The sequence below is a fragment of the Pelodiscus sinensis genome, chromosome 9, assembly GCF_049634645.1.
Source record: "Pelodiscus sinensis isolate JC-2024 chromosome 9, ASM4963464v1, whole genome shotgun sequence".
Lineage (NCBI taxonomy): Eukaryota > Metazoa > Chordata > Testudines > Trionychidae > Pelodiscus > Pelodiscus sinensis.
Window position 1 is genome coordinate 37,565,828 of NC_134719.1, and position 25,058 is coordinate 37,590,885.

At 42.1% G+C, this 25,058-nt stretch overlaps 1 protein-coding gene across 7 annotated transcripts in view; it reads right to left on the minus strand.

Moving 5' to 3' along the window:
- DPYD (dihydropyrimidine dehydrogenase) overlaps window positions 1-25,058 on the minus strand; it is a 680,031-nt gene that overhangs the window by 408,689 nt on the left and 246,284 nt on the right. For all 7 annotated transcript variants that reach the window (XM_075936591.1, XM_075936588.1, XM_075936587.1 and 4 more), the window contains one exon: window positions 17,745-17,832. In XM_075936591.1, coding sequence (XP_075792706.1) covers window positions 17,745-17,832 — 88 coding nt within the window. The remainder of the gene's footprint in view (window positions 1-17,744; window positions 17,833-25,058) is intronic.

Here is a 25,058-nt window from a genome sequence, read left to right on the forward strand (position 1 = left end):
GATTTGATTATATAACAAAATAGTGGGTTAAAAAAAAAAGTCCTAGAAGATTTGAATGACTAACTGACCAAGAGGCACATTAAAGGACTGGACATAATATTCAGAGATTCAACCAGATGATGAAGTCAGGGACCATGATTTCCAGTTGGACATCAATATTTTGTAGACATAGTTGGGTATTTCTTCCACTTCTTGGGTCCATTCCATGATTCCACAGATCAAAACACTATACATATATTTTCAAGGGTATTGCTCCTAACCGACTACAGCAATTTGAAGTTCTAGTATTGAGCAAACAGAAAAACATTGGTTAAGTAAGGCATTTGTGAAGGGATTTCCTTAAGTTGTTTTGTCTTCCTGGATGGTAAGCTATTGGGTCTGATTCCCATTTATGTTCACTTTTCACTGCTCTAGCAATGTAAATGGGCCTGGAAATGAGAGTTAATTAAACTGATTAGAAATGTAATTTACACCCACTTTATGGCTCCCTTATTCTGCCAGAGCAGTTTTTCTTTCAATTCATGCATCTAATGAAGTCAGTTGCAACACAGGAAAGCTTATGCCACAATAAAATTGTTGGTCTTTAAAGTGCCACCAGACTTCTCGGTTTTTTTTTTGTCACAGCAGTGTAACAGGTCTTCAGTGTAAGAATCCAGTATATTAAGTTCAATATTCAGTACTGGTTAATGAAATTGTGTCCTCGTTTCTCAGAAAAAAAAGAGGAACCGGAGCTATATTGGGCATTTGTCTTCAGAATTCAAACACCAGCTAACTTTTATTACGTCTGAATTTTGCTTTTGCATCACATTTTGCTGGGTTTCTCCATATTTTGTGGGTGTTTGTCATGCCCAGGATTGTTATCTTTCTTGATCTGAACTTTGGTACAAAGGAACAAAGTTACAAAATCAAATGTAACTTAATCTAAGAAAGATAATTAATGATTCATAAATCTTTAGAGCCTCAAATAAAATTGGTGCATACAGATACATAAGAACATAAGAACAGCCATACTGGGTCAGACTAAAGGTCCATCTAGCCCAGTATCCTGTCTGCTGACTGTGGCCAATACCAGATGCCCCAGAGGGAGGGATCACAACAGGTAATCCCTCATGTGATCTCTCCCCTGTCACCCACTTCCAGAGAAACAGAGGCTAGGGATACCATTCCAACCCATCCTGGCTAATAGCCAGATAGGCCTAACCTCCATGAATCTATCTCTCTCTTTTTTGAACCCTATTAAAGTTCTAGCCTTCACCGCATCCTCTGGCAAGGAGTTCCACAGGTTGACTGTGCGCTGAATGAAGAAAAACTTACTTTTGTTTGTTTTAAACCTGCTGCCTATTAATTTCATTTGGTGACCCCATAGTTCTTTTATTGTGGGAATAAGTAAGTAATTTTTCCCTATTCACTTTTTCCATACCAGTCATGATTTTATATATCACTATCTTATCCCTTCTTAGTCTCATGTTTTCTAAACTGAAAAGTCCAAGTCTTTTTAATCTTTCTTCATATGGGACCCATTCCAAATCACTAATCATTTTTGTTGCTTTTTTCTAAACCTTTTCCAATACCAATATTTCTTTTTTTGAGATGAGAGGACCATATCCGTATGTAGTATTCAAGATGTGGGTGTACCATGGTTTTAGATAGAGGCAGTAAGATATTTTCTTATTCTCTATCCCTTTTTTAATGACTCTTAACATTCTATTTGTTTTTTTGACTGCCGCTGCACACTGAGTGGATGTTTTCAGAGAACTATCCACAATGACTCCAAATCCTTTCTCTTGAATAGTTGTAGCCAAATTAGTCCCCATCATATTGTATATATAGTTGGAATTATATTTTCCAATTTGCATTACTTTACATTTATCAACATTAAATTTCATTTGCCATTTTGTTGCCCAATCACTTAGTTTTTAGATAATTAAAATTTATAGTTTATCATATTAGCTATTCCTCTTCAAGAATTATCATCATCATCGACTGGTACAATTTTCAAAATATTTTCTTTTAAGACACAATATAAAATAGTTAAAACATTTTCACATTGAGTTTCAGTGGCACCCTCCTTAGAAATCTCCATTGTGTTATTTCAATCTTGTTGATTGTTTGCTATGTTATTAAATTATGATCTTGATTAAGTTGAATCTGAGGAACATTACTTATTGATTTGATATGCAGCCATTACATACTTTTATATATAGACTATTATGAGTACTATGAGATATGCTGCACATACCACAATGCCAAGTAGTAAAACAATATGCACTGAATTTATAAACTATTTTGTAGTGTTAACATTGTAAGTGAATGTAGTGATCAATAAAAAGGCACCGAACTGACAAAGCTAGAGATCAAAGTGTGCTATTTATCCACACAACAAGAACATAAAAAGCAGCAACATTGTAAACTTTCCTCACAGATTCAATAATATGCCTCAACCTGGTGCTAAAGGAATCACCTCTGGAAGTGAAAGGGGAATTTAGCTTCAATGCTCAGTCATTCAGCCTCTGCTTAGGCTGCCAACAAAAAAGCCAATTAGTGTCAATTCTACTGGTGGCAATTCTGTAATGTGGACATACGTCTATGCAGAACCAATGTAGTATCAACATCATGGGCAGTGTAACTTAATGGACACAGCACTGGTCCAGAGTCCTGCATTCTATTCCCTGCTCTGCCGGGTAATTGGGAGCAAATCATTTTACTTCTCAATGCTTCAGCTTTCCTCATGTTTGAAATGGGTATGACAAAGACCCCTACTATAATGAGAGCTAGTTATTCTTTTATTAGTATAAGTCATTTTACAGGATCTACGTAATACATATCAGATGGTAACTTTCAGGTTGAAATCCTTGTCACCTTCCCAAGTGAGTTGCCCAAGCAACTTCAAGCTTAGAATTTGCCCTTGGTCTATTCTAAGATGTTATTAATTTGAACCAATAACCTTAGAGAAAAACTCTCATTTTCTATTACACGGTTTTGTAGTAAAATAAAGTATGTAGAAGGTTTCTGCATTGTATTTAATTATAATATGGATCAGTATTTCTTTTAACAATATTTTTCTTAAATAAGTACTATGTTTGAGATAAATTACCACAGTTTTCAACCAGTAAATGAACCAAATCTGAATTTTTGATCCTATACAAATTCATCTGTCATGAGCAGCTAAAAATTGGGAGAAGGGTATTGCAATGTTATACGGATTCTACACTACATATTCAGGAGACCTATGATGTTTCTCATAATTATGCATAACTGTCATTTTCTGAAAAAGCAATTTCATTCCAGAAAGGAAATTTTAGGACAACAGAAGCTATGCTGGCCTTAGGCAGCATAGAGTAAAAGACATTTTAGAAATACGAAGGATTTAGAGTTATAGATTGGAGTTAGGTGTTTTGTAGTTTTGCACAATATTTTTCATTTGACTAAACTACTTATAGTAGTGCTTATTAGTACTTGCTTTCTGAAGACCAATAAGCTACTCAATAGGTATTCAAGAATTAATTATCAACTGTAAACACTTACTGCAAAAAAGGGGAGAGTGCTTAGTACAATAGGTAAACTACAGCTCTGTGGTGGTTTGTTTCTGTTTGTGTATTTATCTCTTCTTTACTATACTGATTTCTCATATAACAAATGGAAGACATCAATAGAAAAATGCATTTTTTCTAAGCTTTGGCAAAAACTAATAAGGAAAGGAAATTTGTAATGAGCTGCTGCAAATTATAGAACTATTGTACAACAACCATAAACCATTTTGCACATGGCAGGGACCAATTATGAAATAATAAATAAGAATAGTTTGCACTTATATGACACTAGCCAGATGAAGATCTTGAATTGCTTTATGGTGGGAGCCTTTAAAATCTTGACAATTTTAATTCAGATAAATAGTTACCTCGACATCTTCATTTTTTTCTGACTTTTTTTTTTAAAGTAAAGTACCTCTAATATTGAATATACTAATATTATCTATCTGCAAGCACTTATTTGGCACTCATTCAAACTCCCAGTTAAGATAATGGGAGTCTTAATCACATTCATATAACAGTAACAGTGTTTTTACAGAGCCCAAGAGTATGGTAAATCCCTTACAAAATAGGTAAGGTCATATGACGCCCCCAACCCTGAGTAGTTTATGAACTTATATCATACACAGTGCAAGTGGGGAGAGGCTCAGCTGACTTAGCTAAAGCTGTTGCACACCCTAAAAAATAGTCTAAATAGTAAAATAGATTGTGATATTTTTAAATGCAAATAAATAAACAGATGACTCAGTTGGTTAATTCTTATAGAACTAGAATGTTTTGAGATTGTTTTATTTAAATGCAATAAATGTCTTCTTCATGTCTTGGTTGATAAAATATCTTTTCCTTACACAGAAAGAAAATAATCTAACTGGATAGGAATTTTTTTTATTTCCTTCATCAAAATGCCAATAAATACACATAGCTAAGGGAGACAATAGGCACAAGCCGTAAACAGACATCAATAATCAGTCAAAAGCAGGCAGAGGAGGCTCTCAACATGTATCACTTGGAGGTATTACATAATTTGCATGCAAATGAGAATTTTTTTACTTAAGAAAACCTATTAAAACACATAGGATCAATATTGTAAGGCGAAAAGAAATTACATTTATTATCAGGAAATGCTTACAGAATCTATTCATTCATCTAATTTAAGCACACTTCATATATATTTCAAATAGATCATGACTTTTTGATACTGTAGTTTTTTCAAATACAACCAAGTGACTGAATGATTGTGTTTTGTATAAAAAGAACGAAAGCACTGGCTTAGCCAGGATGTGGAGATGAGAGTGGAATAAAAGCAGAAAGGTAGGAAGAGGAATGGTAAAGGAAGGGGTGAAACAAAGGGAAAAGAATGAAGCAGCCCTCTTTTCTTTTCTTTTCTTTTCTTTTTTTTCCTCTCTTGATGAAATGTTTAAAAATAGACACAATTATAAAACCAAATTTCGAAGAAAGTTGCTTTCAGCATCAGTTCACTCTTACCTATGTTTTCATAAGTTTTTACAAAAATCAAAATGTATTGGTCCAAATATCACTGCTAGGTAGTGCCAGCAGCAGCCAGAGCTGGGTTCAATATCTAGGAGTTCCTCTCCATCCATCCAACACAGAATTGGCTCTAGGCTTCATCCAGTTACCTGGGAAATTCACACAACACCCCTGGTCACCTCTGAGAGGCAGTGCTTCCCCACTCACAAGTACAGAGTCTGCGTGTGGAAAATAAACCTTTAATAAAATGGGAGGGAAGTAACTTGGCATTAATTTGGGAAACCACCACAAACAAAGTTCAGAACCAAAACCACGAGTAACATTCCTGTCCCAAACAGGCTGGGCAATATCCTTTTCCTCTCATGTTCAGAAGTCCATCAATATAAATGTTCCCTTCATATGCCCAACTCTTCTGTGCACCCCACTCTCAGTTGCTGGTCTTGGACAGGGCAGACCCAGATTTCAGAAGTGCATCTGCAGAGTTCACCTCCCATCCTGACTTTGGGGAGGTTAGGAGGCTGGTCACTTGCCATCCACTTGCTCTCTGCCGCCACCTTGCTGGCCACTCGTCTCACCTTACTGCTGTCGCTCTGCTGGCCGCTCATTGCACCTCTCCATCACTGCCCTGCTGGTGGTCCATTACGCCTCTCCAACACCTCTCTGATGGCTGCTCATCACGCTGCTGCCACTCTGGTGGCCACTCATGACATCTTCTGCTGGCTTGTGGTGGATTTGGTTCTTGGCCAAACCTAGTGATTTCAGCTCTTAGTGATTTCAGTTCTTGTCCCCAGCACAGTCCAGCCACATGAAATTCCAGCATCCACTGTAGTAAATTTAAAATTATAAAAGAGACACCTTAAGGAGTCTCTTCCAGTTCTGTCATTAGAACAGGGGGAGAAACAGGTTGAACCAGTTTTACAGCTCACGCCTGGAGGGCATGCAGCCTGCTGATTCAAAGTCCTCCCTCCCCAGTTGACTTCACAGAGCTTTGGCAGAAGAGCCCCTGTTCATCCAAAGTTCTTTACACTGACAATCTCTCTGCTTTTGAACTGAGTTAAACACAGACTGATTTTCAGCATTCCCACAATAACTGCAAGCATCTGTGATCATATCTCAGAATTCCTGCATTTAGTGCCAACACAACTTGTGACCCCACAACAGCCAAACTGGTTACAAGGAGCAAAACACCATTGTTAAAAGTTGAATATCTAGCAGGCCTAAGAAAAGAAGGGGAAAACTATATTTACATAAACACACCCAGGATTTCTGTTTCATTCCAGCTGACTGTAAGGGAAGCATTGATTCAGACCCTGCTTACAACTGTTTAAAATGACATAAAAATGATTGAAAAACATATATTGATACAAAAGTTTCAGCCAGTTTCTAACCCCACATCTTTATATCTATACACGTCAGTTCAAATTTGAATAAACTGACCCCTCTATTATTTCAAAGTAGAACAAACAAAACAGAAGAGTGAATTATCAAATATCACAAATATTCTATATTACAATGCTGCTGATATTTAATCAATCCAGAAAACATTCACATCTTTTGACTTATGTCATCATATCAGGACTGTAATTTCACATAGTGTCATTATCTTCTTACGAAAAGAAGGGAAAGGAATATCTTGTACTGTCATTTTGTTCTTTGTAGTTTAGAATGTGAGAGATTCCTTAATTGACATAATGTCATCGCAACAAGTCTATTCCACATAATTATACTATGGCAACTGAAACCAGCTGTCAGCCATTCCATTACACTAACTACAAATAGACATCTCAAGAAAAGTCGCTGTTTCAAGTACATCAATTTAACACCATTATTTCCTTTCTTTTAAATGTTTTTGTACTTAGTGGCTTGAAATATGTAGAGATTAAGAAAAAATGAATAAAATCGTACTTTCAAAAACACAGAGCTCCAAGAATTTTCTTTAAAAATTCTAATGCATATTTGTATGCAATTCTTACTAGTCTTACAGATGAGTAAGACTCTTTTACAATCTACTAATTGTATTAACAATATCTTAATTATACTATTTTACATCTGAATTCTGACTCATGATTTTGTAAGGCATTCCCAGTGGGATGTAGATGCCCCTTTTCGTGTTATCCAAAGTACTTCTGCACTGTGGGAGGAATTATTCTGTTCTTTCCTTTCCTCTCATAATCCATTTTCCTTCTCTTCCAACCTTAAACAGCCTCTCTCCCATTCACATTCTCTCTCCCTGTTCCTCTACTATTTCTTATCTCCCATTTTCCTTATATACATTTGCATGCTTATTTTTCCTTGCTTTCCATTTGCAAGATCCTAACCCTAACATTTGCCCTTTCTTTTAATCCCCTTCAAGTTCCTGCCCTATACAAACCCTATAACACTTAATCTTCCTCCCTACACCCCGTATTTCCCCATCTCTCTGTCTCTCCTATACAGTCTTCATCACCATTTAGTCTATTCTTACCCTTATATTCCTCTGAACCTCTCGCTTGCACACTGCATTCCTCTGTACCCCCTCAGTCTCCTCCAACACTGTCAGGCTCCCTCATGCTTACCACACTACCCTACCTCTTCACAATTTTCTGTTCAGCCTCTTATTCACAGACTAGGAAGGGAAACAATCTTTCCTGAGGGAAGCCAATCTTCAGTTTTGTTAAAAATAATGGGAATTGATAACCATCTTTGCTAAGGGAAGACTTACATAACACGGTTGGTAATTGATGGCCATGTTGATACAGGACAATTTGACTTCAACTTCATTTAAATTAATGGATGATGGAGCTCTCTTGAATAAGGAAAAAATTTCAAGTTTGAAGCAGAAATCACAAAATCCTGTGAATGACATTATATATATTCCATATTCTTTATGAAAATATATTTATAGTATGAATATGGCATAACTAAGATGTACTTTATGCAAGATAACTCATGTGGGATATCATTGGAAAGGTTCTGATTTACTAAATATGATTATTCTATTTGTATGCATGTATCATTTTTTGATCTAAAATTAGGAATGCTGACTACGTATCTGTAGTTCAGCTATGTTACTTCAGGTACTACAATGGAAAAGCTAGACAGGGCTGATGGTCCATCAGCAAGGACAATGGACCAAGAAAAGGCTTGGTCTTCCTGCAGATACTCCATACTGCCACTGACTCATGAACACTGTGATACTATGGAGCCAGCTGACCTGTTCATCTTATACTAACTTGCATCTTGGACTGCTGACTTAGCAAGAGTTAAAGGGTACCCAGACTGGCAGAAAAGGCAGGCTCAGTGATGTCGCCAGCTCATCAGATGACATCCCTTGGGAGTCCAACCTGTTATACTAGAAAACTAATAAAACTACCAAAATTTTTTAGAATTGAGACAAAATAATGAGTGCTACCCAAAGTGGGTTTTATAGTGACAGACAGGTATGACTTCAAAGAACATTGCCCATTCACGGGGATTTTTATAACATTAAAAATTGTATTTTTGCATCAATGTTTTATAATGGCTGTCTCAGTCACTAATCTAATTATCACTGAGAAGGGATTCCCCCTTCCTCCAGATACATCTTAATATAGCAGCAGTTATGTGTAGCCCATTCTTTCTCCTGGCTCAGATTTTTATACTGCTTGCTTTCTTCCAAGGGCTGTCGATCTGGTAAGCTAAATACCTCATTAGCACATCATTCTCCCTACAGATGCAAATGATCCCTTGTACTTTTCCAAAATACAAATGGAGTCCCTCCTACTCTAACTACACCCAGGGTCCTTTTTGGGTTCTGACTTACACCCAAGTTAGAGCTGGCTTCCCGAGTGCTCAATTTACAGCATCCTGTCACAGACTCCTATGGCAAATGTCGCTCACAAGAATCTACCCCACCAGCACAGTCTTGTCAGAGCAACTGATAGATACTGAAGGTGCCAGCTATTAGACACACTCAGATTGTCTCACTGTATAGGCAGGGAGGCTACTCAATTATGGAATAGCATGAAAAGCAAGGTTGGGGAATATTAGGGAGCTGATTGTGACTCCTGGCTTCTTGAGGCCTAAAGTTGTTTCTGGGCAGCAAAATCCACCGTGATATGGTCCTTTAATGGATCTTGCTCCATGGAGGGCTGCTGCTGTGGAGCTCCATTCCGCTATACCCCCCTTCCCTGCCTCAACAGACCGGGATCCAGGCAATGGGGCAGATGCTAAGAGCACAAACCTGCTCGCTCGTTTGAAAACCCTAAAACCACTCTTGCAAACAGGTAAGACACAAGAAGAAAAAAAAAAATTTTCTCCTATAGTTTATAAATACTTGTATCTTTGCAGCTTTAATTCTAAATGAAAAGATCAATAAAACATGGCACCTTTAAAAAAGCTTTATATTTTAAATAACAGTTACACGTAAATAGCCTCCAAAAACCAGTTTAGTCAGAATACTTGTCTGCTATTTTTAATTAAAAAATTTAAAAAATAAACTAATATTCACAGTACGGTGAACCTATAGTTGAATCCACCCATTGTGAGATTCAATTGCAAACAACAGTCTGTAGAAAGACTACTGAATAATGCTGACTGGGAAGACGCAATAGAATAGATTGTACCTTTGGAAAATAGAGCTGTAATCCTGTTTGTATGAAAAGGAAGAATGGAAGTTTTGGTATAAACTCTACTAAATCACAGAAGCCTGACATAACACAGCACAAGTGACATCTTTTTTCAAAGAAGCCCAAGGCTCATTGAGCCTAGCAATTCAATTACCCTCTCAACCTAGAAAGGACCCCCCCTTCTGAGTTGAGGTCTACTGGCAAAGCTGCTTGGAACACTCTACATTGTACATGGCCTGTAAATATCTAAAAAGCCTCAGGCTTTAGAGAACAAGAATCCTTGACCTTTTATGATTGCTACAGTAGTTTTTTTCTTATGAAACACACTACAGAGAATAGAGTCCTTAAATAGCTGACAAAAGAATATATTTGCTTTATGCCACTGTTTAAATAGTTTATGTTTAGAATAAAACTAGTTTAAATGAATATATCAGTCTACCTACTACTTATTAGAGTATATGGGCACAACAAAGAATATGCAAAGTGGTTTGCATAGTATGATTTAGGATATGACTACACTACAGCTGCTACAGTGGAAGAGCTACAGTGCTCTATCTATACCACTGTAGTGTAGACACTATGGGGCTGTGTCTACACTGCACCCCTTTTCCGGAAAAGGGATGCAGATGAGACAAGTCGGAATTGCAAATGAAGCGGGGAATTTAAATATCCCCTGCTTCATTTGTATAAACATGGCTGCCGCTTTTTTCCAGCTCGGGGCTTTGCCAGAAAAAAGTGCCAGTCTAGATGGGGATCTTTCAAAATAAAGCCTTTTCCGAAAGGTCCCTTATTCCTCTTAAAATCAGGAATTTATTTAAAATCCCCCGCTTCATTTGCAATTCCAACTTGTCTCAACTGCATCCCTTTTCTGGAAAAGGGGTGCAGTGTAGACACAGCCCGGGTGTGTCTAGACTACAGAGGGTTTTCGAAAAAAGTGGCCTTTTTACGAAAAAGCTTTACCTGTGTCTAGACTGCTCTCTCTCTAAGCATAGCCTCATGCTGGGCAATGCCCTTCTTCTGAGTGACTGTCCTGTAGCAAACAAAAACCTTCAGAATTTTTCTCTCATATTATCTTCCAGCCCTTCAGGATTCTAGTCAATCATTCTTCCTTCCCTTAATAGCAGGGGCCTCTGTATATACTCTGAGGGGAATAGCACAGGGGGGATGTTCTTTTGAAAATAAATCGAAAGAACATAGCAGTTTTTTTGACAGTGGAAAACCTTGTTTTATGAGGAAGAACACCTTTTTTCGAAAGTGCTCTTTCAAAAGACTGCATGGGTGCTCTCTTTCAAAAAAGCAGCTTGCTTTTTCAAAAGTTCTGGTTGTAGTCTAGATGCTCAAAAAAGCCTCTTTCAAAAGAGGCTTGTAGTCTAGACGTAGCCTACCTGTATTCATAAAAGAGGTTTTCCCACCAAAACAATGAGCCCATCTCTCTGAAATATGCTATCTAGGTCAAGAAAATAATCCTTCCATCAACTGAGCCACATCTCAGGCTATGTCTGCACCCTCCCTCCCAGACCCCCCAAACACTCAGTCCACTCCTGCATCTTATCTCCCACCCAGAACCCCACACCCTCAGCCTGCTCCTGCACCTTACCTCCCACTCACCCCTTCCTGAGCCCCAGCTGACTCCTGCGCCCATTTTGTCATAATGGCTGGCTGGCTGATGGCCTGTGGAAAGGCCTGCATCAGGTGGGCCCTGAGGGCCATGGGCCAACAGGTTTGAGAACCACTATTCTAGCTCTTTGGTACAGTTCAGTTTTGTAGGTGACTGGTAATCATAATACCAACTCTCTCTCTGGTCTACCTATGGAACCCACACCCACCTTCTACTCTGGGTTCCCTGACATTGGAATTCTTAACAATTGAGCAATCTGCTCAGTAATACAAACCCTTATTCAGAGTCTTTTCTTTCTAGGGCCTCTTCTTATGTATCTATGTACTCCCTATGGATAGTCGTTCCCCTCAGGTCTTTTCTAATCCCAGTCCTGAGCTCAATCATCCACTCCCTTGGGACAGAGTGACTTTGAAGCAGAGAAATCACCTTGCTATAATGCTTCCATATGGGAATTTGCTTTAAGCTTTAGGATGCTATAATGTAGTGACAAAGGGGAAGATCAGCAGATTCATTATTGCCCTGCATCTTCTCTGCTCAGAGCTTCTCTGTTTCACTATATTTCAAGGATGCATTAACAAGTGGTATGCCTCAAAGTAGTACAGTACCATGAAAACATATGCCTAGCATTCATAAAAATAAATGCTGCAGTGACATTATAGATTATAACACAGAGCACTCTATATGCAGATGCCAGACACAATGTCACAATAACTGTTAACTGTGTTAACTTGTAATTACATTATAAATTACATATGTCTTAACTTTTTTTCCCCAATGTTTCTTGTCAATATATACAATTATGGCAATGATTTCACCTCAATATAGCATGCAACATAAAACAGAAATAAGTTGACTGTTAATTCACCCACTATGTGGCTGCTAGCTTCCCCTCAATGAGTAAATGAGACCCACTTTTCTCTCATTTTACATATGGGAACTCCAGGAGAGGGATGTTTAAATGGTTAAACATTTTAAGTCAGGGCCTGCTGCTGGCCAGGCACATAGCTCCAACGTGGCTATGGGTCCTGCCAGGGCCACAAGGCCCTGCCACCAGTCCTGCCGTGGTTGTGAGATCCTTCCACCAGGGCTGCTGAGCCCTCTTGCCCTGGTCTACCTATGGAATTATTACAGAAAAAAAAACCATGTTATTTTGAAATAGCAAGTGGAATGTCCACACTACAACCATTATTTTGAAATAATGGGCTGGTTATTTCAAAATCTATACTCCTGCTTTCCTTGAGGCATAACACTTATTTCAAAATAGCGTTAGTGTGGCTGCTCTGGTACTACTATTTTAAAATAATTGGCCTCCAGAGGCCTCCACAGCTGCACTTATGGCCACATCTGCCAGCTCCACTACTCCCCTTCTCCTGCGGAGCTTTTAAAGCAGCAGATTGCAGGAAAGGGGCGTGTGACAGGTACAGAACAGACCGTTGCCAGCCCCATGCCACACCTCACTATCCAAGGAGCCATGGCACACCCCAGTGCTCTCTCGGAGCCTCCCATGGCTTCCAGCACTCATTCAACACCCTCAACTGTCCCTGGCCAGGGACGCAAGAGAGCACCTGCCTGGACTGGTGTGGAGAGCCTGGATCTCATTAAGATGTGGAGCGAGGAGATCAACCCCCAGGATCTCTGCACCAGAAAAAAGAATGCCGGTGTCTATGTCTGGATGGCTGCCAATCTGGCTAAAAAAGGACTAGGTCCACATGAAAATAAAGGCGCTCCGGCAGGCCTACAATAAGGCCAGGGAGCAGAGTGGATGCTCTGGTCGGCACTTCACACATACTGTTAGTATGACCAGCTTGATGCCATCCTGGGAAGGGGGCTGGTCATCTCTGCCCCAATTCCCCATCAACATCAAGTATTGCCAGGACACATCCGGCATCAGCCTCCATAAGGGTGGGGTTGTGGAGGGGAGGGAGGAGGAAGAGGACCATGTGACCATGCCCACAAGCCAGGACCTGCTCCTCACCCTGGAGCTGGTCCCCCCTCCCAGGATGTCTCCCAGGTGTTGGATGTCTCCCAGGGAAGGCACTTCAGGTGAGATCTATAACTTTCCCTAGCTACATATGGGGGGTAGGAGGCAGGTTGCCAGGGGCTGTGTGCTCCTCTCTCGACCTATCCAGCTTCGGGGTTGCACAATAGCCTGGTCATCTGTGTGCATATGGAGCACCAGTCCAGAGCACTCTGCTCCCTGACGCTCTCACACAGGATCAACTTGGTTCTTCTTACAAGGTTCCTGGAGAAGCCTGCCTTATTGCAACTTCTGTGGTGGGACAACTTCCCATGACAAGCCACCACTAGGATCTGTTGGGTCATGGAACTACACAGCAGAACCGCACAGGGTCATGCCCACAACTGGGCAGCATCTGCTCCCAGTCAAGTGCGGTGATACCAGGGTGACCGATCCCCTGCATGGGAACCTCCCAGGGGAAGCAAAGAAGGGGACCCCAGTAGCACTCTCTTCTGGAAAGTGGCCTCTGCCGCAAACACACTGTCCCCGAACACTCTTCCACCTCCTCCAACAGGCAGGGATAAAAGTTCTCTCTGTGCAGGATGTCGCGGGACACAATAGGAAGCTGAACTGCCCCGTCTCTCGCTCTCAGTTTCCTGGCCTGACTGGCATTTTTCCATGCCTGCTTCCCTGGGCCATGGGTGTAGTGTTGCTCCCCTGGGACATCTGTGCCCCTGCTAGAAAGCACCCACTGTCTAGGCAACAGATGGCCTTGCTCAAAGCACATCACCATTGTCTGAACCAAGACCTTCAGTGTTGGCTCAGAGATTAGAGCTAAGCTTCACGCACATTGTCTTCTGGAACGACTGTCCTTGTAACTCCTTCACAGCTGAGCCAGCTATGAGTGTAGTGCATCCACCACCTCCCAAGCCATCCTCCCAACTCTGCAGGATCCCCAGGGTAAGAGAACTCGTGAGGATCTGCTGCATGAGGAAATGCTTCCAGTCCCTCATTCAGGGGCTTGATAAAGAGAGCTGGGAGTGGGCCACTGACCAGGAGGAGCACCAGGCTGACTGGAAACAGCAGAAGGCCACCTTGGACTAGCTGGCAAGCCAGCACAAGGCCATGTACTCCCCTCTTACCTCTGTGATGGAACATATGGTTTCGTGCATGGAGCAGGCCATCAGCCACCTCCCTAGCCTGACCCACTGGCTTCCCCAACTAGCTGCCAGGGCCCCAGAATATATGGTAGTGGGACTTCAAAGGCAGCCAAAGCCTCCTGAGCTGAACAGGGCAAGCATCACTCCCAACCCCATCCCTGACCACCCCTCCCCCAAGAATAGGTTCTTTTCCTATTCCCTCCCTTGTTTTATATGCCCCCCAGTAAACAGACTTGTTTGTTCAAAAAAAAAAAAAGGAGTATTCTTTATTTGCTCTGCAGGGGAGGGAGGGAACTGGAAAGGGAGGGCCGGGGAAGGGAGGAAGGGGAAGGAAATGCACACAGAGGGAAAGCAGGGACTGCTTGTGGAGAGGCCGGGAGAGAGTGTCACAACTGGCCTGGGCAGCAACTCTCCCTCAAGACCTCCAAGATGATCAAAGCCCCTTGATGTGCTCATTGAATGGCACAGGTGTTCAGCTATCGTAAGCCTTGGCCAGCTGTTCAGCCTCTGCCCCCCCACCCTGGCAGGAAAGTCTCCCTCTTGCTCTCGCAAAGACTGTGGAACACACCGCAGTCCACCACCACAAAGGGGATGTCGTCCTTATGGGGGTCCAGGCAGGTAAAGAGACTCCTACACCTACCCCTTAAGCAGTCAAAGGCACACTTCACCACCATGTGGCATCTATTCAGCCTAGTATTGGAGTTCTCCTTGGTGGAGGCCAGGCTGACCTAGTAGAGCTTCCTAAGCCAGTGGAGCAAGGAGGAGGCTGTATCACCCAGAATGACAATGGGCATGTCCACATCCCAACCCTGATTGTGCAGTTGGAGAAAAAGTGCCGGCGCGCATCTTCTGGAACAAGCATGAATTCTGGAAGACGCATCATTGTGCACCTTCCCCAACCACCCAATGTAGATGTCCAAGAAACTTCTCTTGTGGTCCACCAGGGCCTACAGTCCCATCGAAAGTACACCCTTATATAGTCCGAGGCATGGTGGTGGGGAGCCAGGATGGGGATGTGGGCACTGTCTATGCCCCTCCCACCCCACCTCGCAGTTGGGGAAGCCTTCAAAAGTCATCCATGATTGTGCTGATGTTGCCCAGTGACGAACCTCCGTAGCAGGATGTTGATGGCCCTCGGGACCTGCAGAAGTACGGCCCAACTGTAAATTTCCCCATGCCAAACTAATTCCTGAGGGTATGTCTACACTACCACCCTAGTTCAAATTAGGTTGGTAATGTAGGCAACCGGAGTTGCAAATGAAGCCCGGGATTTGAATTTCCCGGGCTTCATTTGCATAAAGCCGGGCACCGCCATTTTTAAATGTCCACTAGTGCGGACTCCGTGCCACGCGGCTACACGCGGGACGGACTAGGTAGTTCGGACTAGGCTTGCTCATTTCACGAGGAGTAACAGTAGTTCGGACTAGGAAGCCTAGTAGCCGCGCGGCACGGAGTCCACACTAGCGGACATTTAAAAATGGCGGAGTCCGGCTTTATGCAAATGAAGCCCGGGAAATTCAAATTCCGGGCTTCATTTGCAACTCCGGTTGCCTACATTACCACTCTAGTTCGAACTAGGGTGGTAGTGTAGACATACCCTGACAGAGTTGTAGCTGTCCATCATGGTGAGCTTCCACAGAGCAATGTCAACACACTTCTGCAGGGGGATGGCGGGTTGCAGTCAGGTATTCTGACATTGTACGGTGTCCAGGTGGTTTAGGAGCATTTGAAGACACAGGAGCATCAGGACGTAGGTGAAGGGGTCCTCTGGTTTGGGTTGGTCACTGTCTTGCTGCGGCAACATGTGGACAGTCTGGATGAACTGTGCCATGAGGTGCAGCATGAGGCCTGTGAGCCTGACACTGCTGCGGAGCAATTCCAGCTCCATGGTGTCAGTGGTGCGGTATCCACATGGGCAACCAGAGCACACTGAATCTGTTTGTGTCTCACAAGGGGGTATGCAGTGGAGGAGTGGAGTGTGAGATGTGGCTGTAGAGAGGAACCCCTCAAAGCATGTCTCCCAGCTTACCTGACCAGGCAGCCACAGGAAGTGCCCATTTTCCCAGTGCCCTCTCCAGAGTGCCTCTATGAGTTCTAAATCCAAGGCAAGCTCCAATCAGTGTGCACGAGCTATTTTAAGAATAATTCTGAGCTTTTGATGTTTCCCCATAGTGAGGGCCTGCTATTTCAATTTTGTTATTTCGGGAGTTATTATTTCGATTTTACTTATTTCAAAATTATTTCCTCATGTAGACATGCCCTCTGTGGCCAGTGCTGTTCCGACCCAGTGCAACTGGCCACCACCATAGTTTACTAGCAGGGACCTGTTAATTGGTTAACTGGTAAGCATAGCAGTAAGCCTCATGCTTGCCAGTTAACCAATTAACATATCTACTCCTGGACTAGCAGGATGTGTGTGTGAGACAGGTGGCAGGACTGGCAGGATGCATGTTTGAGACAGGTGGCCAGCTGCAGCTGTAAACCTCTCACCCAGAACAGCCACAAGTCATACCAGAAGTCCCCAATTCATCTGGAGTAACAGCAAATCAAATTTCACCAAAAGACCTAAATGAGTTTTTGAAAAGGAATGTGATAACTAATAACTTTTCAGGATTAGAGTGTTCCTTATAGCCTGATTAACACAGACATGATACTATCTACACTTTTTGTTAAGGTGTTTCAGGACTATTTGTTGTTTTTTTATATATTTTCATGTTAGCTGTGCAATCACCTTTAACTTTGTATTTTTGACTGTTAAAAAGTAACATTTCATCTGAGTGGAAGAGAAAATATCTTTCTCCATTAACAGGATAGCGTCTGGAAATAGTCCACCTTACTAAAGTGGATTCTATTTATTGTTGTAGTCATTTATTAATAACTATTGTGTTTTATAAATAAAAATAATAACGCTTATTTACTAGAACCATGATAACAAAAAACATCCATCCCTGAGATGGGCATCTATAAGGCAAGTGTCAGCCCAAACAAATTTTAATAAGAAAATTGTAATAATTTCCTGCAAAGAATTATTTTGTAATGGGGAAAAAAATGCTCTGTGACTACAGTAGCTGAGTCAGGTAACAATGCTGTGAATTCATTACAGTACACTGAAGTGTCAGTACTATTAATTGATTAAATCAATCCAGAACAAATACCTGAATGAGAAATAAATCTGCTGAAGAAACAGATTTACCATGCAGTCTGTGTGTTTACAATTTGCCAAAGAACAATATCAGTAAGAATAAATTAAAAATTAGGAAGAATCTGTTAAATTTGATCATACAGGTTCTAAACATTGTTTTATTAGAGTTTACAAAAGAGAAGGATTGTAATTCAATCACACAAGGAGAAATACAAGCAACTGCTGTTCTTGCATTTTGTTTACTACTGTAAACCCGCTTTTACCTTATTTGCAATATTTGTGATAAATGACTTGATGTCTAGATTAGTTGGGCAGCTCTTCTGACAAGGAGCATCTGCACACTTTAAGCACCTAAGAAAAAAAATTAAATGACTTAAAGAAACATACAGTACAAATACTGCCAATAGCAAACATTTTTCATGTTCACATTGATAAGTTGATAATCTAATAGATAATAATGTTTTACATTTTCATAGAGACTTCCATATAAGGATTTTGAAGTGCTTTATAAACATTGAATTAACTCGCACAACAACATAATGACATAAATTTTACTCTTCACATTTTAAAGTAGGGATGTTGAAGCACAGCTATGTTAAAAGAATAGCCCTAAAGACACACAAGAAGGCTGTGATGAGCCAAAGAGAGAACTCTGATCTCGCTATAGTTGGATGTTTTAGCCAGAACATCATCCTTCTTATACAACAAGCAGATCCACAAAATGCACTACTCTGCATGTACAATCTACAGCTATATTACATACACAAATATGCTCAAAGAATGTTCAGACTGAAAAATTAAGCACTCAAAAGAGGAAATGCCACCGTTTTTATTATGCACGGAACATTATATAGGAGCCCAGTGCCTTGGCTGGAAATGGCAAACCAGAGCCAAAGGGAGATGTGAGACTCTGTGACGATGGACCTTTTAAGTCAATAAAAAGCAGCTATCCCAAAGCAGACGCACAGAACACTGAGAAACACTGAATTAACCCATCTTCACAATCTGACAATATATGTTTTCTTAGATCTAGCTTTATAGCAAATTCTTCTGTGATCTAAGGCAAGGTCTGGGTGCCTTAGTTGTTCTTTCTCTAAAACAGCTGTACTGAATTTCAATTTATTAATAAACTTTGACAGTGTAAATGATAGTATAATTTTGACAATTGAATAATCAGATATAGAGAGTTGTATTTATTAAGTATCTTTACCAAAACAAATTTTTATTATTGAAATGGTTCACAATATCAGCTATTGAAAATATATTAATGAGGCAGGGTAATGTAAACCTGAATTGTAGCTCTTTTTTTTTTTTTTTTTTTTTTGGTGGAGAAGGGTGCCATGAATATGCCAGTAGACTCATTCTGATAATAATACCATCTTCCAGTTCTCCGAGTGCTCTGCAGACTAAAGTGCATCAGGCTGCCATTAATCCCACTTATCACACTGACAGCTCAGTAATTACACTACTGCTATAGTCAGGTACTGTAGTTCTAATAAAATATCAGCCACTGCACAGAATGCATGCTGGTGAGATGTTTTATTAAACTTGGGGGGGTTGATCATCAAGTGACATTAGTGTTGACCTATTTTTCTATTTGACAATAAATTATCCTTTGACCATGCCATAATAGATATTATAGAGTGCATTTACTGTACCGAACAGCAAAGGCACTGCATTCCAATGAGCTAGGCAAATGGTATAAATAAAATAGTAGAAATTCATGCCAGAATATTACCTAAATTGCTTTAAGTGACTGATACTGTGAAAAATCAGACACAGTACTATACTTAGGGAAATATGCCAACATTTTCTGTAAACTTCAATACTATTTATATTTCCCCTGTGACAGACTACTGGCTAAGCCAGAGTTCTGCCACTACAGCCTGGCTGAAAAGGCCAATTACAGCCAGCTGAGTGAGCCAGGCCTGACAGGCTAATGGAAGCAGCTGTGGGCCTCATTAGCCAGTGGTCTATATAAGGTAGCTAGAGGGAAAGTAGGGAGCCCAGAGAGTGACTGAGTGTGTGCCCATCCCAGCCAGAAGGAGAAGGTAGTTGAGGAAAACAAAGCTCTGTAAATAGAAGGTGGTGGGAAGTTGGCACAAGCAATATAAATACATGGGTAACTGCACAACAGAGGGTCTTCTGTGATTTGTGGCTGACAAAGGAGTCCCAGGGCAAGAGGCCTGGACAAGGACCTTGCCGCACCCCCTATAAATTATTGCAAAGATTACCATTTGTTTTACCTTGCCCCTTTTGAAATTCTCCTTTACTTTTCAAAGCTAGTTTATTTTGTATTCAGTTTAAAACAGACTATAAGCAGCAAAAACACAAAAAAACCAAACCTCCAATTCATTTGTTACAACTAATGCACTGAAACATATAGTGACACATTCACATTTTTAAAAATAAAGCAACAAAATGCATTTGATTTATTTATCAGTGGTAATATCTTTTCTAGAGTAAACAAAAATTTAACCCATATACATATTTATATTTAGATATCTAAATCTCACATGTAAATTAACAATGAAATACAACAAACTCTTCTAGTTACCAATACATGTTAAACACTTTCTCCCTCCATCTATCCTTGGAATGACAATTAAGTCATAGAGAGACATGTAAGTTCTATGATATTTTATCATTTTAAGACAGGGCTATTCTCTATGACTGACTATTCTAAGAGCAAGACCTATACCCTGCTAAAGCACCATCAAAACCCTATTGTAAGAGCTTAAGTGATGTTACACGCTATGAGAGTTTTACCCTGGTAAAATATTTTGTAAGGGAGAGGGGTAAGAAGACATGGAAATAGTCATATGAAAAGTTGTGATCCAAAAGGAAGTGAAACAACCAATTCCGAGAGAAAAGAATGCTTTTTGTTGCCATATCAACAACTGAGACAGAAAGGCATCATATGTAGAGAAAATTAATTAAATGGACTCCAAAAACTCAATAATTAATCCTACCTTAGTGAAGATTCCATTTGCATTCTCATTTCTGAAGTAAGCACAGGCATACTAATTGTCCTAAGTGACTAAAGCTAAGTATAAAATATTTATGCAAATTAACCATTTTTGCAAAATATTTACCAAAGAGATGCCCTGTTGTGTATTTTGTATCTAGTGTGATGGGGTTATAGAAAAATAGAACTAGGGAACTTTGCAATGTCTCTTCAAAACCAGCCCCTTTTGCTGAGCCACGGCCTACATGAGCCATATAGAAATAGAACCTAAATATCTACCCATGCCTTGTTTCCTCTTTTTGCTCTACTGGCTTCAATACCCCACCTAACCAGATCTTTATTTTTTCCTTCCTCCACTTCTCAAGTTCACTTCTGTATTCCCTTGCTTCTAGAAATTTCCCCCTCCCTTTTGCATCCCCTTGGCTCTCTCCCCACTTCCAGCAGTCTCTTATCAACTATTCTGGGCTCCCCTTCCTCTCACATTTCTTACAATCTGTCCTTAGTTCCATTGTGGTCCCCTTTCTCTTTCTTTCCTTTGAACCTTTCCTTACTCCTCTGAACTGTCATTCATGCTTAAATTCGACACTTTACATGCAAATTTGAATAAAGACGCTAATTATCTTACCCATTACAAAGATAGCTTCCCCAATTATCACCTCTAATATCATTAGCTCACAGACATTTACTTACCCCCCTTCCCCTCTCTCCATCCCCCTTCTGTTCTGAAATTTTATTTGTCCTTTTCATACGTGTTCACTTTTTTTTAATTGTATCCTTTGGTATATATGGTTGTGAAAATTTTCTTCCACTATTTGATCTGAGGAAGTGGGTCTGGCCCACGAAAGCTCATCACCTATTAAACCATCTTGTTAGTCTTTAAAGTGCTACACAGTCCTGTTTTTTGTTACTCACCTGTAGTTAATCTCTTTGAAACCCTGGGATAACACCTGTGGTCTTTGGCTTTTCTTGTCTCTTGCTCATTAGGAATCTTTTTCTTTATTTCACCTTTCTCTGCTCTTAACCATCCCTAGGGTTTCTCTCCATGTGTCAAGTCATTGTAACCTATCGAGCCTCCCTTTTCCAACACCTTTTCCATGGGGATAGGTCTTGTCCTAGACAAATTCTGTAATTTGAATTTCTTCTGCCATTTCATTCAGATGCAATATTGTTTTTTCTCTTATCTCATACTGTAGTATATTGTATAGTCTCAAAGGCTACCGTGTTTTCACCCTTTTCACTCTCTATATAAATTATGTCCTTTTACTTCTATAATTTTCAGTGCTGCAGAATGAGAAATGTTATATAAATGAATTAAAGAACATCAGAGTGGGAGTAAAGCATTTTCTAGCAACTAGTATGGATATTATGATAATGTAAAAAAGAATCAGTATTCTTCATATAGGGTACATCTACACAACAGCATCATTTTGGAATAACTAGCATTATTCCGAAATAACAAAGAGCATGCCTACATTACAAGCCACTATTCTGAAATGATGGCAAGCTGGACGACTTCTTACACTGACTCATGGCAACCCTCATTTCACGAGGAGTAAGGGAAGTCGAAGGAAGAGTGTTCTGCCTTGAACTTGCTGCAGTGTAGACAGTGCCAAAAGCTGAATTAAGCTATTTCAACTTAATCTATGCAATTGACAGCTGAAGTTTCATAGTATAATTCAACTTTTGACCTGCAGTGATGTACCCACAGATCAGAAATCACTGCAATTACTTTTCTCATTAGAAGATTTACCCGGCATTGCCTGGGTCCTTCAAAGAAGGGGACTGGAGGGGAGGGGGGTGTAGGAGTCAGGATGGGAGTGTGAGGAGCAGGGCAGAGGCCTGGGGATGTGTGTGTAAGTTTGAGCGTGAGGGTTGGGAGAGTTAGGAAAAGCTCTTGAACAAGCAGATTCACAGACAGGCAGACAGATATGCATTTCATAGATAGATAGATAGATAGATAGATAGATAGATAGATAGATAGATAGATACACTGTGTTATGTTTTCTCATGGTCAGTAATTGTAAATAGGTAAGTAATAAATAGTTTAAATTTCTATTGGTAAATACGTTACGTATTGCCTAATAAGGAAATCAATAATATTGGTATAATAATGCTTTTACTATGTCCATGTCTGAAACCTATCGTTGGTACACCTTTTTCTCTCCCCACCTTCCTCCACTGTTCGGTATCCGATTCCTTCTCTTGAAATTTTAGGATGGTGATTTTATTAGAGTGTTGTTTTTAATCTAGATTTTGTTTTTATAATCTATTTATTATATATTGCTCTACAGCACCATGAGTTCCTTGGCTTTATAAATAAAATTACTATGATAATATGTCTCACAAATAATAAATGCTGCCTATGTGGAGGAATATAATCCACTCAGTTTATGTATCTGTGTCTTCCAGTGAATGTCACAAACCTACATGCTGCTCCCCTTGAGTGTTAGATTTTGCATTTGAAAAGCTGAGGTATACAGTTCCTGACAAATATGTACAAACTCCTGTGCACACGCAGCTTCCTTTTGTGAACCTATCTATGCCCTCTTATGTGCAGTCATGACTCCCTCTCGGGGCTCTATAACTCAAAAAGTGAGCTTGAGAGCTACTACTTCAGATGGTATATTTTTCTGTTGCTGAGGGCATGCTCAAATGACAACATGGAGTCACTATGGGTATGTCTACACTACAAAGTTAATTCGAACTAACGGATGTTAGTTCGAATTAACTTTCATAGGCGCTACACTAGCGCTCCGCTAGTTCGAACTTAATTCGAACTAGCAGAGCGCTTAATTCGAACTAGGTAAACCTCATTTTATGAGGACTAACGCCTAGTTCGAATTAGCTAGTTCGAATTAAGGGCTGTGTAGCCACTTAATTTGAACTAGTGGGAGGCTAGCCCTTCCTAGCTTGCCCTGGTGGCCACTCTGGCCAACACCAGGCAAACCCTCCCTGCCCCAGAGCCCTTAAAGGGCCACGGGCTGGCTACACTGTGCCAGTTGCAAGCCTGCCAGCACCCAGCCAGCAGAGCCTACACCTGCCACAAAATGAGCCAGCCACCCGATGCCACCCAGCCCTCCACTGCTCCCCAGGACCAGCCTGGCGGCTCCCAGGAGCCTGCCCGGGGACGCAAGAGGCGGGCGCCCGCTTGGTCAAGTGCGGAGATCATGGACCTCATCCAGGTTTGGGGGGAAGCCTCCAATGTCCACGATCTCCGCACTAGCCACAGGAACGTGGCCGTCTACAGCCACATGGCTGCCAGCCTGGCCGCCAGAGGCCACCAGCGCAGCCGGGAGCAAGTCCGCTGCAAAATTAAGGACCTGTGGCAGTCCTACTCCTGGGCCTGCCAGCCAGGGGCCGACCCGGAGGCATGCCAGCACTTTCAGGCTCTGGACCGCATCCTCAGGGCTCACACGTCCATGCCCCCTGGGTGGTGATTGACCCCTGGGCAGACCACTCCCAGACACGGAGGAGGAGGAGCCGGAAGACGCCGAGAGCCAGGAGCCTGCCAGGAGCCTGCCCAGGACCCAGGACCCCCAAGGCACCCCACTGAGCACGTCTCCTGTGTCATCTGAGGCTGGGGAGGCCTCCACCTGTGAGTACCATTATGCTCCCCTTATGTGTATGGGGGGGTGGGGGGGGGGAGAGGGAGCCCAGGGACCATGCGCCTGGGCCTTGCCCACCACGGAGCAGCAGCTGGGTGTCATGCAGGGGCCCTGGCCTTGTAGAGGGGGGCTGGGTTTCACCCACCTGGGCCCAGGGAGAATTGACCACTGTTCTTGTTCCACCACAGCAGCAGCACCTGGGACTGAAGGGCGCACCACCCTGCCTGCAACAGCCACCCGCGCCCGGGCCAGCAGGAGAGCCAGAAACCATGAGGACTACCAGCGGTGGTACCTCTGGTTCCTGGAGCGGCTGCTCCGCAATCAGGAGCACTGGGTTTGGGAGGACCTTCGGCTGCACCAGAGGAGTTTGGAGGTGCTGGATGAGCAGAGCCGTGCCCTCAGAGGCCACCTCCAGACCCTGGTCGACAGGTTCCTGCCTCCTCCTGCTCCAGCTCCTGCAGCTGCCTTAGCTCTCGCTCCTCCTCCCACCCCTGCTGCCCCTGCTCCCCCTGCCCCTGCTCCCCCTCCCACTCCTGCTCCCCCTCCCGCTTCCTCCGTCCCCCGTCCCTCCTGCCCCACCCTCCACACCCGCTCCCCCCCGAGGTCCCCGCACCCGCAGTGTTGCGAGACGGGAGAGCCAGCCAGACCCCCAAGCCTGAGCTTTCCCTTCCTCCCCTTCCACCCCCTTCCAGCTCCCCCCTCCCAGGTTTCCCCCTCCCCTCTCCCACCCTCACTCCTCCTTCCCCCCACCCCAGTTATGTACAATAAAAAGAGATTTTGTTTGCCAAAACAGGTGTCTTTATTTTACATTACTTAGGAGAGGGGGCTAGGGAAGGGAAAGGGAAAGGGGAAGGGGGGGAGGGTGGAAGAAGGCCCCAGTGGGGCATGCAGGGAGAGTTCAGTCCTCCTCCTCCACCTGGAAGCTCTCCCGCAGGGCTTCCCGGATCTGGATGGCCCCCGCTGGGCTTCCCGGACGGCGGCAGTGCGGGGCTGAGCGTACTGGC